At 38.4% G+C, this 16,926-nt stretch overlaps 1 protein-coding gene across 7 annotated transcripts in view; it reads left to right on the top strand.

The window, feature by feature from the left end:
• Positions 1-16,926, top strand: part of CPEB2 (cytoplasmic polyadenylation element binding protein 2) — an 84,925-nt gene that overhangs the window by 17,606 nt on the left and 50,393 nt on the right. For all 7 annotated transcript variants that reach the window (XM_077815833.1, XM_077815835.1, XM_077815834.1 and 4 more), the window contains exons 3-4: positions 1,764-1,854; positions 11,398-11,448. In XM_077815833.1, coding sequence (XP_077671959.1) covers positions 1,764-1,854; positions 11,398-11,448 — 142 coding nt within the window. The remainder of the gene's footprint in view (positions 1-1,763; positions 1,855-11,397; positions 11,449-16,926) is intronic.

The following is a 16,926-nucleotide window of genomic DNA, read 5'->3' as shown; positions in this document are numbered from 1 at the left end:
ATTTTGTAACACCCCTGTGAATTGAGGGGGTATTCTTATCCCCATTTTACAAATGGGGAACTGAAGCACAGAGATTAAGGTAAAAATTATACACTAACATTGCTCAATTTGAGACACCTAAGACCTGATTTTTTTTCAGTCTACTTAGCATAATAAAGAACTTCATATATTCAAAACACAACTCTCCAGACTTCAGTTGCAGCTATGAACATTTAACACTTCTCCAAATGAGATCCAGGATCTTGAGTCACATACCCAAAAAGGAGGAGCGCATAGTTAATGGCCACCTGTGAAATGTTTGCTTTAAGTGACTTGCCCAACATAACACAGGAACTCTGTGGCAGAGGCAGGGAGGAAAGCCAATTCTCAGGGCAGCATTCAACCTCTAATTATGACACTATCCTTCTTCTTCATAATCCTCTGCCTCATTCAATATACACCTTCCAACTTTTGCAGCAAATGAAGTGAGAGTCTGTGTTGGGGTGTCTACCACACACAAGGCTTGACTAGGTAAAAAGGGCCAATTAACCTTGTGACAGGCTGCACCTGGAGGAGAGTTAGGGCTGATATGGCTGATGGAACCCAAGTGCAGAGGAGCTGGGACAGTCCTAAAGAGAGGAAGATGGTGATAAGAGAGAGCTGTAAGAAGGATCTCTGCAGTCACTCCCCGGAGAAGAGGGGAGCTGGCTAGAGACAAGGAGGAGGTCTAGGAGGAGAGTAAGCCCTGGGATCCTGATTTGGATTATAGACTCTGGCAAGAACCCGAGGCAGGGCGGGGGACAAAATAGGCACAGGGAGATGGGAATGCTCCAGTGGTAACCTAAGGGTAGGCCAGAAGATAAGGAAAAGTAGGAAGGAGACCAGGAAAACAACAACAGAGTCTGGGATTTCATATGTCATGGTTGCTAGTGATAGGGTCTCTGAGCTGGAACCCAGAGTGTGCCAGACAGACTTCGAAATCCTGGAAAGCAAAAATTATTGTGGCATGGCCAGAGGGCTAAGCTACAAAGAGGGGAGTGTCTCCCTGAGGATTTGGGTGCAGAAACACCAGTCCGTTGCCTCACAAACAGCCGTGAAACTCATGGAGGGGTTTGAGTCCCTAACAAAGTGTGTGTGTGTGAGAGAGAGAGAGAGAGAGACAGCATATGTATGTATTTATATAAAAGCCACGAGGAGGTGTCCCAGAAGTAAGTGGTGAACTTTGTGATAGGATCCTATAGACAAGTCTTCACTATATACACCTGATTCATCCGCAGAGCAGGTCCATCCTGTGCACTGAATGAGGCAAGGGGCCCATAGAAAAAATTTTATGTGGTCATGTAATTAAATATTTATCATTATGCATACACAAAAGGGCTTTGAATTAAGGCTGTACAGTCTTAATTGTGGCATTTAAGTTTTGAGTGTTTGATTTTGCAGACTTGATAAAGTTCTTTAAATGTGTACGTATGTCTGTATAATGTGTATATAACTTGACGTGTGAAGGAAAATTTGTTGAACTATACCTTTTCCAGATTCAAAGTGTATCTCTGGTTTTATATTTGGATGGCATAAAAGCTAGTTTCAGGAAAGTTATATTCAGACTAACAAGCAATAGTGTTCAATTGCGAGTCCATTTTCACTACCTTCGGCTTTTATACTTCCATCCATCACCACATTGTGAGTGCACTACCTCAGAGTAATCTCAGTCTTCCTGTCAAGTTTCCCTGTTTAAAAAGTACAATTTTTGTACTCCAGTACTAAAAAATTTTGTTCCCTTTTAGGATCGAAATAGAATGTATGACAGTCTGAATATGCACTCATTGGAAAACTCTCTTATTGACATCATGAGAGCAGAGCACGATCCGCTTAAAGGTATGTGACTATGCTAACTAAAGAAAATGTCACCCATTCTTTGTTAATTTAGAACTCTGATTCATTGCTTCTTCAACCCGTAGCAAGCACTGTTTCAAATATATATTATAATCTGTATTATATGCTAAATATATTTATGGTTGCATAACATTTGTAATATTGGGGTGTCTATAGTTTTTACTAGAAATAAAGTAGTTTACTTCAAAAACCTTGCTGACTCAAAAAGTCACTCTTCAGGTGTAACATATTTCTGCCTTCAAGCATTTACAGTGTTGGTATATCCGTGTTGGTCCCAAAATATTAGTAAGACAAGATGGATGAGGGTAATATCTTTTATTGGACCAACTTTTATTGGAGAAAGACAAGCTTTCAAGCTTACAAAGAGCTCTTCTTGAAGTCTGGAAAAGGTACTCAGAGTATCACAGATTACAATGTAGAACAGATAAGGAATTAACACATGTTGCAAAAGGCCATTCAAGGTGAAGTGGGAAATTAACACCTTTACCTCGCCCACCTTCTCTCTCTTGGTCTGTTTAGAAATTTTTTGTCCACTTTTTTTTTTTTTTTTGAAGATAATTCCAAATTGAGTGAAATGTGAAGACACGTTCTTGGCTACTGGTACTAGTGCAGTGGTTCCCAAACTGGGGTTCATGAACCCCTGGGGGTTCATGAAATGTTACAGGGAGTTCTGGGGGGGGGAATTCCCTGATGGCAGACAGAGCTGTCCCTAGGGATCCTGGGCAGCACGGGGCCAGCAGACCCCTGGACTTCCAAGACCTAAGCAGATCAAAGCAAGCATATCTATCACACTGAAGAGATTTAAACTTCCAGACTCCTTATAAGAAATGGAAAAGGAGGTGGATATTTTTTACTGATTTTAAAATTAAATAGGCAGCTAGTATTGTTTATAAATTTATTATGAAGAACAAGTTTAAGTTTAGTTGTAACGTGCATTGTTTGCCTGGACTGCTCAAGACCTGAGTGGTTGCGTAGGAGGAACTCTTTGAGTTGGCTTCTTAAATACCTTCATGCTGTTTCACATCTGATACTCCTTGATGAAACATAGGAGCCTTGTCTTATAACTGGCTTATTCAAAGTGATACGAGCTATGAAAGTGAGATCTTGGAAGAGTGTTGCCATTTTCATAATGTAATAAAAATACTGTAATGATTAATAATAAATAGTGTGTGATAAGCATGTCATAAAAACAAATTTTATATTTGCAAGATCATTGCTTTTATAATTTATACTCAGGTAAAGGAGAAAATCCCTGGAAATATTCATTTTTAGGAGGGGTTCGCGAGACTTGACATTTTAGTGAAAGAGGTTCACAGGTTGTTAAAGTTTGGAAACCACTGTACTAGTGCATACATAAATTATTCTTAATCGAAAGTTAAAATTCCTCAGACTTGTAAGAAATAAGAACTCTAGTTGCATGCTGTAGATAATATAAAAGTATTTGAACTGTACTGTAATTATAGCTTAACTACATGTTTGTTTTTAACACAAATAACTCAATTCTGTCCTGTAAACTTTTATTTCCAAAACAGGTGAGATATGTACTAGTTGTACAAGTAACCTGTTTCTTTGAGGTTAAAAGTGCAGCTAGTTCATTTCTGAACTTTTGGAAAGTGGTTTCCTCTCCTCAGGTGTGCTTAATTGAAATCATGGGGCTACAGCAGTGACCTTATAGTTAAAGTTTATGGACTTCCATTTTAATTCCTGTTTTCATTGTGTAATGATTTAAAAATTAAGCACCAAAGAATTTTAACAGTCTTAATCTAAGCCCAAAGGACTTTAAAAATAAGTTTTGAATAAACCCAAGCCATCTGAGTTGTGCAAATGGAATGTTGTTTTTTTTTATGCTATGTTTAAACTATTTGTCTTCCAATTTAGACTGGTTTAAAGACTTCAAACTTGCTATGCCTTTAGTACTCACTACAAAACAAGTGCCTTTTCTCATTCAAAGAAATTAGGTTCAGAACTAGGTATGGTTAGAAGTAATTACTGTTCATGTATGGTAGTCTGTGCTCATCCACTCATTTTCTACCCCCAGAAATTCCTAATTATTATTTCTTACGTTAACACGGAGGCCTCAGTTTTGATAAGGCTCACATTGTGCTAGGTACCGTACAAACGCATATTAAGAGAGAGTTCCTGCCCAAAAGACCGTAGACAGTGCCTATCTTTAGGCAACCACATATTGCCACATTTCTACTTTTTAGGTGACAAATCCTCTGTTTTTCAATAAATCACGTTGCATCTCAGCTACCTGTTACGTTGGAAGTTTTCATTGTGTAATGATTTAAAAACCTATCTAGAAGTCTAGTCTACATTAAAAAAAATTATTTCAGTTTCAATCAAAACAACTTGATTGTTCAAACTCTAGCTGGGGATGTGCACTTTGGAAGTGCTGCTGCAGTATAACAACCCTCAGTTTGCCCCACATCTACACTGTCATGGTACTGTGCTGCACTGATTGTGTCATGTCGCCCTCTGGCTGCATATCCCAGAATTCTCCAAATGTCCGACATATTATATGCTGGGCAATTTTCAGTCTTGATTCTGAGATACGTTGAGGGAGCCCGGGGGAATTGGGTCCAATTTGAATGGGAATAAGTTTTTAAACCTACCATGATGTTCATTTTTTCCAGGATGTAAAACTGGGTTTTATTTATTCTACCTAGCCATATCTTAAAGCAAACCCATAACTTTTTGGAATAATCGTCATCAAATTTGCATCTTCACTAAGACTAAAGACAATATTTTAAAACCAGTTTGCTTAAAGTTAACACTTAGAATTTAAGAACTTCTGAAAACCTGATGAATTCAATGGGAGGTGTAGACATTCTGTGCTTCTAAAAATTAGGTCAGCGGAGGCCTAAATATAGATGTAGGTCTTTAAATCTCTGATCCTAAAGTTTTGGCCTACACATTGCTATATATATAATGGCGTTTTCATAATATGGCTGCTGATGTTCGTAAGTGTACTAAAGCTGATTAATACCTGAGCATGCTTTCTGAAAGTCAAATATAAAGTTGGATTAAAAGGAAAAGCTTTTATTTGAGAGGCAGAGAATAATCCACACTCACCAACTGAACTTAAATTGAGTAGTTGAGTACATCTGTTTGAAGTAAATATTTTGATCAAGATACTGCTTCTCTTTGGGAAATATATTACTTGTTCAAAGTGAAAGGGATAAATTATTAACATAGAGCGTTCTTCAATTATATTCTTTGAGAGTAAATGGGAGAAAAAGTGACATCCACTAGAATAGCTTAAAACCTGTCTTCCATCCCCTTTACTTGTTGCAGTCTCTGTGTCATTCCTTTGATTTTTGGCAGGATGCAAGAAGCTACAAAACCTTAGTTTTTGTTAGTTCAGGCCCTACTACAGTGTCTTGGTAGCCAAATTCTCTCTGAGAGTCTTGCCCATCACAATATTTCTCAAGTTAACTGACAAACCCGGCTTGTTTATTTGTAGAATGTGCCTGCTTAATAAAATCTCTTGGTAAATAGTATGGTTTGTTATGACAAGAATGTTTGTTTTTATAGCAAGTTTTTTCAATTGTAAATTTAAACAAAACAATGCATCTTTTATGTAGTACTGCAGTGGTAAAATGAAAGTCCTTGGAATTTTAAGCACGTGTTTCAGATTTAGCTGCTTACAGTGTCTGGAGTATGACTAAGCATCTTGTTTTCTATTAGTGGAATGCAGAACAAACTTTGTATGTACTAGTTTACAGCATTTGTCTTTATATTTTATATTTGAAAATCCATTTGTTAGAAAATGAGGATTTCACTGTTTTTGCTCTTGTTAATTTACAGAACTATGGATTTTATCTAATCTACTTTCTACTGTAAGATAAATTCATATATGTTCTAAGAACTAGCATATGTTTATAAATATGCAGTTCTAGACTTTATTTACTCTAAATTTAATCTGTGTAAAGTCTCTGACCAAAGAAAGATGTAATTCTTATGTAAATCTAAGTCTTTGAAAATTGGATGTTAAACTTTTGTAAATTTTTATAACGGTCTTAATTCTATAGAAAAATAAGATTGTAACATTTAACATCTGGATTGATCTTTTATCCATATTGCTTTCTCACCAGGGCATTTCAGAACAAATTATTAGTAAATAGCATTTAAATTAGAGTCTTGACTTTTTTTTTAAGATCAGTAGAATCCGAGCTGAAGACAGTGCGGTCATACACCAAAATTATAAAGCTATTTCTTACTGATTCTTCTATTAACATGTGACTCAAATTGTTTTGAGGAGCACTAGAGAACCTGAGAGAAAAGCTAAGCTGAAGTACCTGAACATTGGTCCCCATGCTGCCTCTTTTAGAAATGGTCTTTTGTGGGGGGTTTTGTTGGGTCCCCCCCCCCCAACTGCTTCTTGCTAGTGCCAAAAACACACAGAGAAGACTTAGTTTATAGGTATTGCAACAGCAGGCGATTCAGTGTACTTACGCTAGACTAGCTCATGTTGATAGGCAATTGGGGAAGTAACTATGCTTCTCGTGGAAGTGCATTAGAACTGAGAAGCTAGTGGCTTATGGTGTTGCTTTGGGGTTTATTTTTATTTTTGTTGAAGAGCCTGAATTGTCTCCACTATGGATAGGCTGGAGTCTTTTTTTTTTTTTTTTTTTCCCCCTTTGTGTGTTTAACGTGTTCTGTGTTGAAAGGAAGCAATATTAGTCTTGAGGCCTGATTCACCACTACTTGCTTTCTTGTAGCCACTTACACCTGTGCAAAATATTACCAAATCAGAAGTAGCCACTCATTTACATAAGTGGTAATATTTTACACCCATTTTGTAAGGTAGTTGTAAACAGGCATTACACATTTTTCTCTATGCTCCTCTGTAAGGGGAAAACAAACTTGGGGAAATCGTTAGGAATATTACAATAGTAGATTATTGTAATAGACACTAGGAGATAGTGAGGAAAAGAAAATTACAATATAGGTTTATCTATGGAAAAAAGAGTTTGATATAACTGGAAGCTTCTCTGTATCTAAATTTCTTATTTGTAGTTTCCATTTCTAGCATCTTACTTAGGAGTCTCAACACACCAGAAGAGCTTGCTTTTGAAAGCCACTAGCTGGACCATGCTCACTGGAATGGAGGAGTTGAGGGTGGGCGGCGGGGAGGACTGCAGATTTGTAACTGTTTACAGATTTATTTATTTTTTCCACCATAACGGAAATGAAATGCAAAAAAATTTAGCATTAGTGCAACAATAAGGTTGCAAACTCAAATATTAATGTCTCTACTGAAAGTTAATGTTGCTGTAGTAACATTAGCAGTGTTGTGTTGCACATTTTCTGTTTCATAAAATACACAAAATGCACAACATACCACCAAATTATGTTGTTGAGTAGTCGTAAGGAGATATCAACTTTAAAATTGCACTTTTACCTGCATATTTTTTTTCATATTATCACTGAAAGACTTGAAAAAATATTTTTTCACTTCATATATTTGACAGCACTTTGTGTGAAGTTGGGTTCACAGTTTCCCTACCTCTGGTTTATGTGAATCTTTCGTGTATCATTCGGGTAAAGATAAACTTTTGAAAATAGCAATATATGGTTGAAAGAACAACAAAAGTTAATAGAGAGACTTGGGAAAATGTAGTACTTGAATCTTCTCTTAGCCTTTTCTAATTGACTGATTTCAGATTGACAGTGTCTCTTTAAACTTTCTTTGACTTTTTAGTGTGCTTGACCACTCAAACATGCATTTAATAAGAACCTAATTGTATTTTATTAACATCCACTTTCCAAAAAATTGAAAAGAAATTGGAGAAGGGTTATAAAAAACACCCTGATCTTGCAACTGACTCCATGCGGGAAAAACTGTACATCCACACATAATCCCATTAAACCAGTTGCATTCCCTTTGAGTGCCGAGGTTTGCCCACACACAGGAACTTGCAAAAGTCAAACTATAATAATATGTATGCAAAAATGCTATGTTAAAAATGTTCTTAGGGTTGCAAAGTCAAGCATTCCAAAGATAGGAAATGCCACAATTAAGGTTGCCTGTGCAGCCAATGCACAAGATGAATGAGGCTTGGTGAATGAGATAACTGTTCTATATTTTTTTATCCTTCTTCAAACAAACATCATCCCAGCCCTACACAAAAAATGAAGTTACTTGTTTCTTCATTAGCTTGTGTCATAAATATAAAGGGAAGGGTAAACCCCTTTGAAATCCCTCCTGGCCAGGGGAAAGCTCCTCTCACCTGTAAAGGGTTAAGAAGCTAAAGGTAACCTCGCTGGCACCTGACCAAAATGACCATTGAGGAGACAAGATACTTTCAAAAGCTGGGAGGAGGGAGAGAAACAAAGGGTCTGTGTGTCTGTCTATAGTCTGTCTTTGTCGGGGATAGACCAGGAATGGAGTCTTAGAACTTTTAGTAAGTAATCTAGCTAGGTACGTGTTAGATTATGATTTCTTTAAATGGCTGAGAAAAGAATTGTGCTGAATAGAATAACTATTTCTGTCTGTGTATCTTTTTTGTAACTTAAGGTTTTGCCTAGAGGGGTTCTCTATGTTTTTGAATCTAATTACCCTGTAAGATATCTACCATCCTGATTTTACAGGGGGGATTTCTTCATTTCTATTTACTTCTATTTTTATTAAAAGTCTTCTTGTAAGAAAACTGAATGCTTTTTCATTGTTCTCAGATCCAAGGGTTTGGGTCTGTGGTCACCTATGCAAATTGGTGAGGCTTTTTATCCAACATTTCCCAGGAAAGGGGGGGTGCAAGTGTTGGGAGGATTGTTCGTTGTTCTTAAGATCCAAGGGTCTGGGTCTGTAGTCACCTAGGCAAATTGGTGAGGCTTTTTACCAAACCTTGTCCAGGAAGTGGGGTGCAAGGTTTTGGGAAGTATTTTGGGGGGAAGGACGCGTCCAAACAGCTCTTCCCCAGTAACCAGTATTAGTGTGGTGGTGGTAGCGGCCAGTCCAAGGACAACGGGGGGAATATTTTGTACCTTGGGGAAGTTTTGACCTAAGCTGGTAAAGATAAGCTTAAGAGGTTTTTTCATGCAGGTCCCCACATCTGTACCCTAGAGTTCAGAGGGGGGGAGGAACCTTGACAGCTTGTCTGTGGGGCTTAGCAACATAGTATCTTAAATTCTATCTCTCAGTTCTTTCTCAAGGAAAGTATTATTCCTGTTTTACAAAGGGATAACTGATGTTCAGGAACATTAAGAGTAAATTTGCAAAACTCTCCACTAATTTTGAGTACCCAACTTGACATACCCGGGGACCTGATTTTGTTATAGCACTTGATATGTTCAAAGTACTGTACAGATATTAATTAATCAGTCCTCACAACAACCCTGTGGCTGAGCATGAATATTATCCCCCTCTTACAGACTAGTACTAGAGAACTGAGACAGAAAGGTGAAGTGACTTTCCCAGTTTCACACAGTGAATCAGTAGCAGATCCAAAATTAGAATTTTGGGCTGCCTGACTTTCAATTCTGCACTCACTTTTCCAGAACATACTGCCTTACTGCCAGAGGGGCTGACCAGCCACAGCTCCCACTGACTTCGATTGTTGTGCATGCCCAACACAACAGAAAAGTGGACCTCAGTTGTCTCAGATTTGGAGCCCAGAAAATGAGGAACATAAAGTGCATCTGGAAAATTTTTTAGTTATTTAAGTGCCTTGCTCATGATTATGTAGGAAGTCTGTCAAACCTAGGGATAGAACAGAGCTTGTGGGGGTTGTTAATCAGCTGCCTTAACCACAAGACCATCCTTTTTCTTTCTGCGGTTATCTGCCTTATTTACCACACACCTTCAACTTCTAACGTAAATGAGTCGGGGATCCTATGGAATCCTGATTCATTCACTTAAGCACCATGCATTCTGTACACTGAATGAGGAGGGGAACCTGTGGAAAAAGTAGTCCTGTAGTAACGTCATTAAAAACTGTATCATAATGCACGTAAACAAGGAAGCCTTAATTCTGGTATTTTCTCATTTTTGAGTACTTGACTTTACAATCAACATTCTTTTTTGTAGGTTTTTTTGGTATGTAATTTTCACGTTTGTTTTCTTTTTCTTAAAGAAAAAAGCCAAAACCAAATTCTATTTGAACAGATTTTCAGCAAAAAGCTTTTCTGGGACACAAAAAGATATCCTCTCGGGCATCAGGAGTATCCCCCTGCTAAATTTCAAAGTCCTGCAGCAAACCATAGAGACTTTTAGTTTTCCAAAGGAAAAAAGTCTGAATTTTTCTTATAATGGGAAGTGTTAGGCATCTTTAATGTGAGGGTGGCTACTGGTTTATGTATGTGTGCATGCATGCTCAAAAGATACAAGTATGCACAAAATCTTTTAATAATAGTTACTCAGTAATTGAGTCCTATCCTGCAAGTTCTCTGTATGCACAACTCCCACTGAAATCAGTGTGAGTTCCACATACACAAGGCTGCAGGATTGCATCCTTCATTATGTCTCGGCAATCATCTTGTTGCAGTATAATAATATTGAATGTTCTAATTAAAAATATTATATGATTTGATATTATAGTTAAGCAAGGCTGTTTTAATATCAATAAAATGTATGGATATGTTGGGATTTTTTTTTTACTTGTGCTCTAAGGCATGTTGCAGTGAAACAGAGCAGCTATTGTAAGTTTCTGTGTAGGTCAGTTTGCAGTGCTGTCATGTTTGCAGCTTCCTGTGAACAGAAAACTTCTCCTTTTTAATAAAAAGGAGATTAGAATGAGGAGACGTTTTTCTATGCACTTTAAACATCAAGTTTAACTGACAAGACCCTATTTGCTGCAATAAATATTTTAAAATCCTGGTGTGAGTACATGAGGATTTCCTGTAATTTTTACTTTAACACGTTTTTGTATTTTGTAGTTTTACATTTTTAATCCATAAACTAGCTAATAGGAATCTCCAAGAAACTTTAAAGAATGTTCGCATTCTAAAGGCTTTTAAAAAATTCAATAATTGAAACATTCTTGTTTTGTTTTGGTTTTGTCAAACTACCTTAGTGGAAGAACAATATATGCAGAAATTATATGAAGTACAACAAGATGCAACTATAAATCAGTTAAAAGCAAGTAAAATGTTTTAATCTGAACTCATAACAGGATTTTTGATACATTGGGTCAATGGAGAAATTCCAAACTGCAACAGTTAAACTCTGCTAAATAATGTGCATATGAACAAGTTTTCACAGTGAGTATGAAAGAGAATACTAGAGCAGCCAGCACTATTTCTGGGTTGCATGAAACAAAAAGTGGCTTTATCCTATTGGAGCTGATCCCAAAAGCACACTGCAGATCTTATGACCAGAGAATTAAGGTTAAGAAGTTTGTTCTTGTCAACTTTAACTTGGGTCAAGGGTATTGTTGCTAATGTGCTTGGAGTTAAATATTAGCTCTTTATGTCCCCTAGGCAAAATGGAAATACAGTATATATTTTAACTGTAGGCAATGATTTTTCTTTATTCTTTTTTAAGCGTAATAGCTTAAAATCACGGTACTTTTTTTTTTTAAGGTCGCTTGAGTTATCCACATCCAGGGACTGACAATCTTCTGATGTTAAATGGTAAGCAATAATCTTTTAACAGTTTTTAATTATTTCTAGCTTAGCTTAAATCTGAAATGTTTAATGTAAAAATGGAATATTCTATTCTTTTACTGAGTTAACTGTATCCAGAGACTGTGACAATCTTCCAGGGACTGTCACCATCTTTCAGCATTAAATGGTAAGAGTTAATCTTACAACAGCTTTTAATTAGATATAGCTTACTTTAAATTTGAAATTCTCATATGAAAATATACTCTTATTTTCTGTTCCCAAGGAAGTCAATATTCTGTTCACCAGAAAACATCTAGTATTATAGAAAGCAAAAACTAAAATGATAGAAAGTATGGATTTCTGACATGGTATATTTTGTGTGAATTATGCAACTAAGCCTGTGTTCGTCTGAAGTAACACTTCTTTTGTGTATGTGAGAGGATTTGGAACTAGTTCAAGTTCCTGTGCATATAGCTCCCACTTACAGTGTGCTTGTTTTCCCCCCAGCATCCAGGAATTCAGAAGTTTTATCACTTGTGTCCAGAAGGGGTTGTGTATGCACCCCGCCATCACACTCTCGCTCTCTCTCTCTCTCTCACACACACACACCACACACACACACACACCACACACACACGGACATAAAGGGCAGAGCAACCCCACCTGCCCCACAATTCCTTCTAACTGCTCCTCAGCAGAGATTCAGAACAGCTTAGTGGCCTCCGTATGCAATTTGTGATCTACTATAACCCCCAGTTCCTCTTCAGCAGAACTACCACCTAGCCATCTATTCTCCATTTTGTTGTTGTGCATTAAATTTTTCCTTCCTAAGTGAAATACTTTGTACCTGTCATTATTGAATTTCATCTTGTGGATTTCAGACCAATTCTGTGATTTTTAAAGGTCATTTTAAATCCTAATTGTGTTCTTCAAAGTGCTTTCAACCCGTCCCAGCTTGGTGTCATCTGTAATTTATAAATATACTCTCCACTACATTATCCAAGTTATTAATGAAAATATTGAATAATACTGGATACAGACTGACTCTTGTGGGACTCCATTAGATATGTCCACCCAGTTTGACTGTGAATTCCTCCAGGAGTTCTTGAACAGAATTGCTACCTGTTCTGATATTGCTTCATCTTACGTAACCTAGAATGAATTTCACTAAGGCCTGCCATCTTGAATGGCCTCAGGTACTCTCATGACACCTTTCTCCAGACTGAGACCTCTTCAGTCCTGGATCAGATCAGTTTATCATCCAAACATCCCTGGTATGAACCAACAAGTAACAGTCCCTTGGATGATGCTGTTGTCTCTTCCCTGGTAGTTGGATCGAAACAATGTTTGCTGAGGATTGTCTTTCATTCTGATAATGCACATGAAGACCGTTAATTGCTGACACATGTAGTAAGGGCTGGGGTGCACATCTAAACCAATTCCACGTTTGTGGTCTATGGACATCTGCAGATTTGTCAGCTCACGTAAACATCCTAGAATTTAGGGTGATTCACCTGGCTTGCAAATCATTTCTACCTCTTTTAAAGCACCGAGCAGTACACATGCTGATGGACAGCTCTATAGCAATGTATTACTTAAACAGGCAAGAGGCAGCAAAATCAGACCTCCTGTGTCAAGAGGCTGTTTCACTGTTGGAATGGTGCATTCTTCACCGTATAGCTCTGACATCTTCCAGGGGAATTGAACCCCCTGACAGATCAGCTAAGCAAAAAGAATTCATCTTCCCACGAATGGTCTTTAAAAAGATTCAGTACTAGCAGGGTATTCAGGACACAGGGATTTTTGCAAATAGATCTCTTCAGGACCAGAGATTGGAGAGTGCCCTCTGTTTTGTTGTTGAGGGGGCCAGTCAGGGCGCTTCAGCAGACACGTTTCATATTCCATGGTCAGATTATCTAGTCTATGCATTTCTCCTGTTCCTGTTAGTCCCCAGGATACTAAGGAAAGTGAGACAAGACAGGGCTCAGATGATCCTAGTGGGGCCATCATGGCCTCACCAATTCTGCTATCCAGAACTACTACATCTCTCTAGTCACGAGTTCATAACTCTCCCACTCCTGATAGACATAATCTTTCAAGATTCTGGGCACATACTCCATCTGAACCAAACATCTCTTCATCTGACATTATGGAGACTGTCTGGTTAACGTCAGCAAATAGGGAGAGTTCTGCGAAGGTCCAGGAGATCCTCATGGAATGTAGAAAATCTTCAACCAGGAAAACATACACAGCTAAGTGGAAGCATTTTTCTTTCTGGGTGGGTGAGGCAACTTGGTCCTCTACTGTTAATCCTGTTGATCATATTCCATTCATTCTAGACTCTCTACTGCTTTTAAAAACAGTAATCAGGCCTGGAATTTAGCTCAATTTAAAATTCACTGCACTGCAATTATGACCTTTCATCCTCCTGTTCAGGGTTCCTCAGTGTTTTCCCATTGAACCATCACAAAGATTCTGAAGGGACTTTTGCAGATGTTTCCACCAGTAAGAGAGATACCACTTTCGTGAAACTTGAGCTTAGCCCTTTCTTCATTAATGGGATCTCCATCTGATTCCCTTTCATTTTGCTCCCTCCATCATTAAGGGTGAATTTTTTGGTGGCAGTCACTTCTGGGTGCAGAGTAAGTGAGATCCAAGCACTCATGTCAAATCCCCATATGTTTTTTTTTTATGCAGATAGAGTAACTATGAGGCCTCACCCTAAATTTATCCCAAAAGTTATTTGTGACTTTCACATTAGTCAATATATACACTTACTGTATTTTTTCCAAAGCCTTATTCATCCCTTGATGCGGGAAAGTTAGATACCTTAGATAATGAGGAGGGGGGGGGTGTCTCTTGTATTAACATGAGACTGTTCTGGAGATCTCCTAGACTTTTTATCATGTATGGCAATTTATCAAAGGTTAGACCAGTCCCCGCTCAAAAATTATCTAAATGGGTTGTGGACCATATAAAAATTTCATACCTTGTTAATAAGCTACAACATCCAGGTCCAGTGTCTGCTCATTCTACTAGATCCCAAGCTACCTCAGCAGTGTGCTTCAGTAGTGTTCCAATAGTTGAAATTTGTAGACCAGCCACACGGTCTTCAATGCCTACATTTAGCCACAATTATACTCTGGTGTCAGCATCTAGAGCTAATACTTGGGCTGGAAGAGAAGATCTTTAGTCTTTTTCAAATAACCACTTATCTCCCACCACCTGGAACACTGAACTACTAGTTAAATACCATAAGTGGGATTCACATGCACAGGAACTCAAAGAAAAAGGAATGGTTACTTATCTGACAGTAGCTATTTGTTCTTTGAGGTGTTCTGCATTTGGATCCCATGACCAGTCCTCCATCCGTGCAGATCGGAGACTATTCATGGGACTCTGGGCAGCAAAGGAACTACTGAACAGTGGGCAAGCTCTTTCTGCCCTTTATGCCCTCAGAGTGCAAGGACATGATGGATGCATACACAACCCCTAGTAGACACCTCTGATAAAACTTCTTAACTTGCGTGGCGGGTGGAGGGTGACAGCACTCCGTAAATTAAATCCACATGTACAGAACATATCAAAGAACAACTATTACTATAAGGTAAGCAACTATTCCTTCTTTGAGTACAGGTCTGACTCTCCCTGAGCCATGCTGAAGTTAGAGAGTTCATGTTCATATGTCAAAACTTCATGAACATCTGCTTCTCAATGGAGGCATGCTTCTGTAATGTTATGAACGTTGGTTACATTGCTTTTTATGTCTACAGAAAGAGGCAGAGCTAGAGAATCACGTAAGTGCAATAATAAATTAGAGATTTTACACAGAGGTCTTGTGGACACTAAAAAAAAATGTAGACCTGTAATTCTCCATTAGTGCAGCTGCACCAGAACTGACAACAATGGAAGTTGCAGTGTAGACTTGGTAAAGCTATTTTTGCTACTATGGCCTTGTCTACACTGACAGCTGTGTGTAGGGTATGTGTAGCTTTCACAGCCGTGAAAAGCAGGTAGTTAAAAGCTCTGGCATGGGAGAGGCAGCAGGCAAACTTTCCCTGCTGCTGGAGTCTTTCACTGGAGCAGGGAAAGGGTCTGGTGGCAACGAGCTTCCGTAGTCTTTCCCTGCTGCTTCCCCCCCTGCCAGAACATTTTGCTGCTGCTGGAGCCTTTTTGCTGTGGCACAGAGAGGCTCCAGCAGCTCCCCATTTCTGGAGCCTTTCCCCACTGCCTCCCTACTGCCAGAGCCTTTCTCCGTGATGGGGAAAGTTTCCAACAGTGGAGAGGCAGCAGGACTCTGCACTGCTAAAAATAGCACTGTAGAGCCAGGGGAACTGCTTGGAGATGTAGACATCTGTGTAGGGTATATACCCTAATGTTCTGGCATGTCTATGTTGCTTAACAAGTAAAGACAGTGAGGCAGTGCTTTTTATACCTGTGCTAAGGGGGCGTGCCTTGCATATATTTTACATGCTGCTGCTTAGTGTAGACACAGCGTGTGTTGATGCCATTGGAGAATTATGAGTCAAAGCTTTGCTGGTGAAAACATAATCATAGTAAGAAGGCTTTGTATCAAGATTAGAGGCCTTGGACATAATTTAATTTTTTTCCAGTTTCTTGCACCTTGTGTAGTTGTTGGTACCTGTGCAAAATGTGTATAAAATGCTGCAAAATCAGAATTCTCTAGTATAGTATTTTAAGAGAGTGGAGTATTCTGATTTGGTACTGTTAAACCAGAAAAAGTTGAGCATTACACATGGGGCTAGTCTGGAGAATCAGGCTGTTTGGGTAATGGTCTGCTCCTTTTAGAGATGATTACAAACCCTAGTGGATGACAAACAGCTGCTTACTGTTGAAATAAAATTTACCAGATGGCAGTACAGACCTAGATTACATATAGATGTCCTTGATGTTTAGAAACTTACTCCAGCAACAACTTAGCTTTGTGGTTGTAGTTGTTACTGTTGTAACTAAGCGTCAGCCTAAGGATTCTAGGGCCCTCTGTTCATTTCAGGTCTTCACTTTTTAAACAGTGATTTGTTCCAGTGGCTTAAAAATAGCAGTGGAGAGACCAGAAACTTGCACACTAGATATGCCAATTTTGGAAGCTGCTCCATGCAGATGTCCATTGATTTAAATGAAACTGAGCGGGTGTAAGGGAAATCTCTCCTTCTACTTTGAGCTACTGTCAAATGTTTCAATATAATCCAATGTAGGAGATTCATATTTTTGATTCAACTTTGAACCTGTTATCATCTTTAGAATTTTGAGGCTTCTCTCTTCCCACTATGCTTGCTCTTTTACCATATAAGACATTAGGTTATGCAATAGTGTATTTTGTGGATTCTCTGCTCCAATCAATGATCTTGGGAGAATAGACCTTTATACTTTTGGCCTACTCAAACAAAGTAACCTTGTCATAAAGAGAGAGAATCTACATCTGGAGACTGATCTTGTTGTCGATTAAATTAATGCAATTTTGCTATTGATTCCAGTGGAATTAGA

The sequence above is a fragment of the Eretmochelys imbricata genome, chromosome 4, assembly GCF_965152235.1.
Source record: "Eretmochelys imbricata isolate rEreImb1 chromosome 4, rEreImb1.hap1, whole genome shotgun sequence".
Lineage (NCBI taxonomy): Eukaryota > Metazoa > Chordata > Testudines > Cheloniidae > Eretmochelys > Eretmochelys imbricata.
The sequence above is the reverse complement of the archived record's forward strand: the minus strand, read 5'-3'. Positions and strand labels throughout refer to the sequence as shown.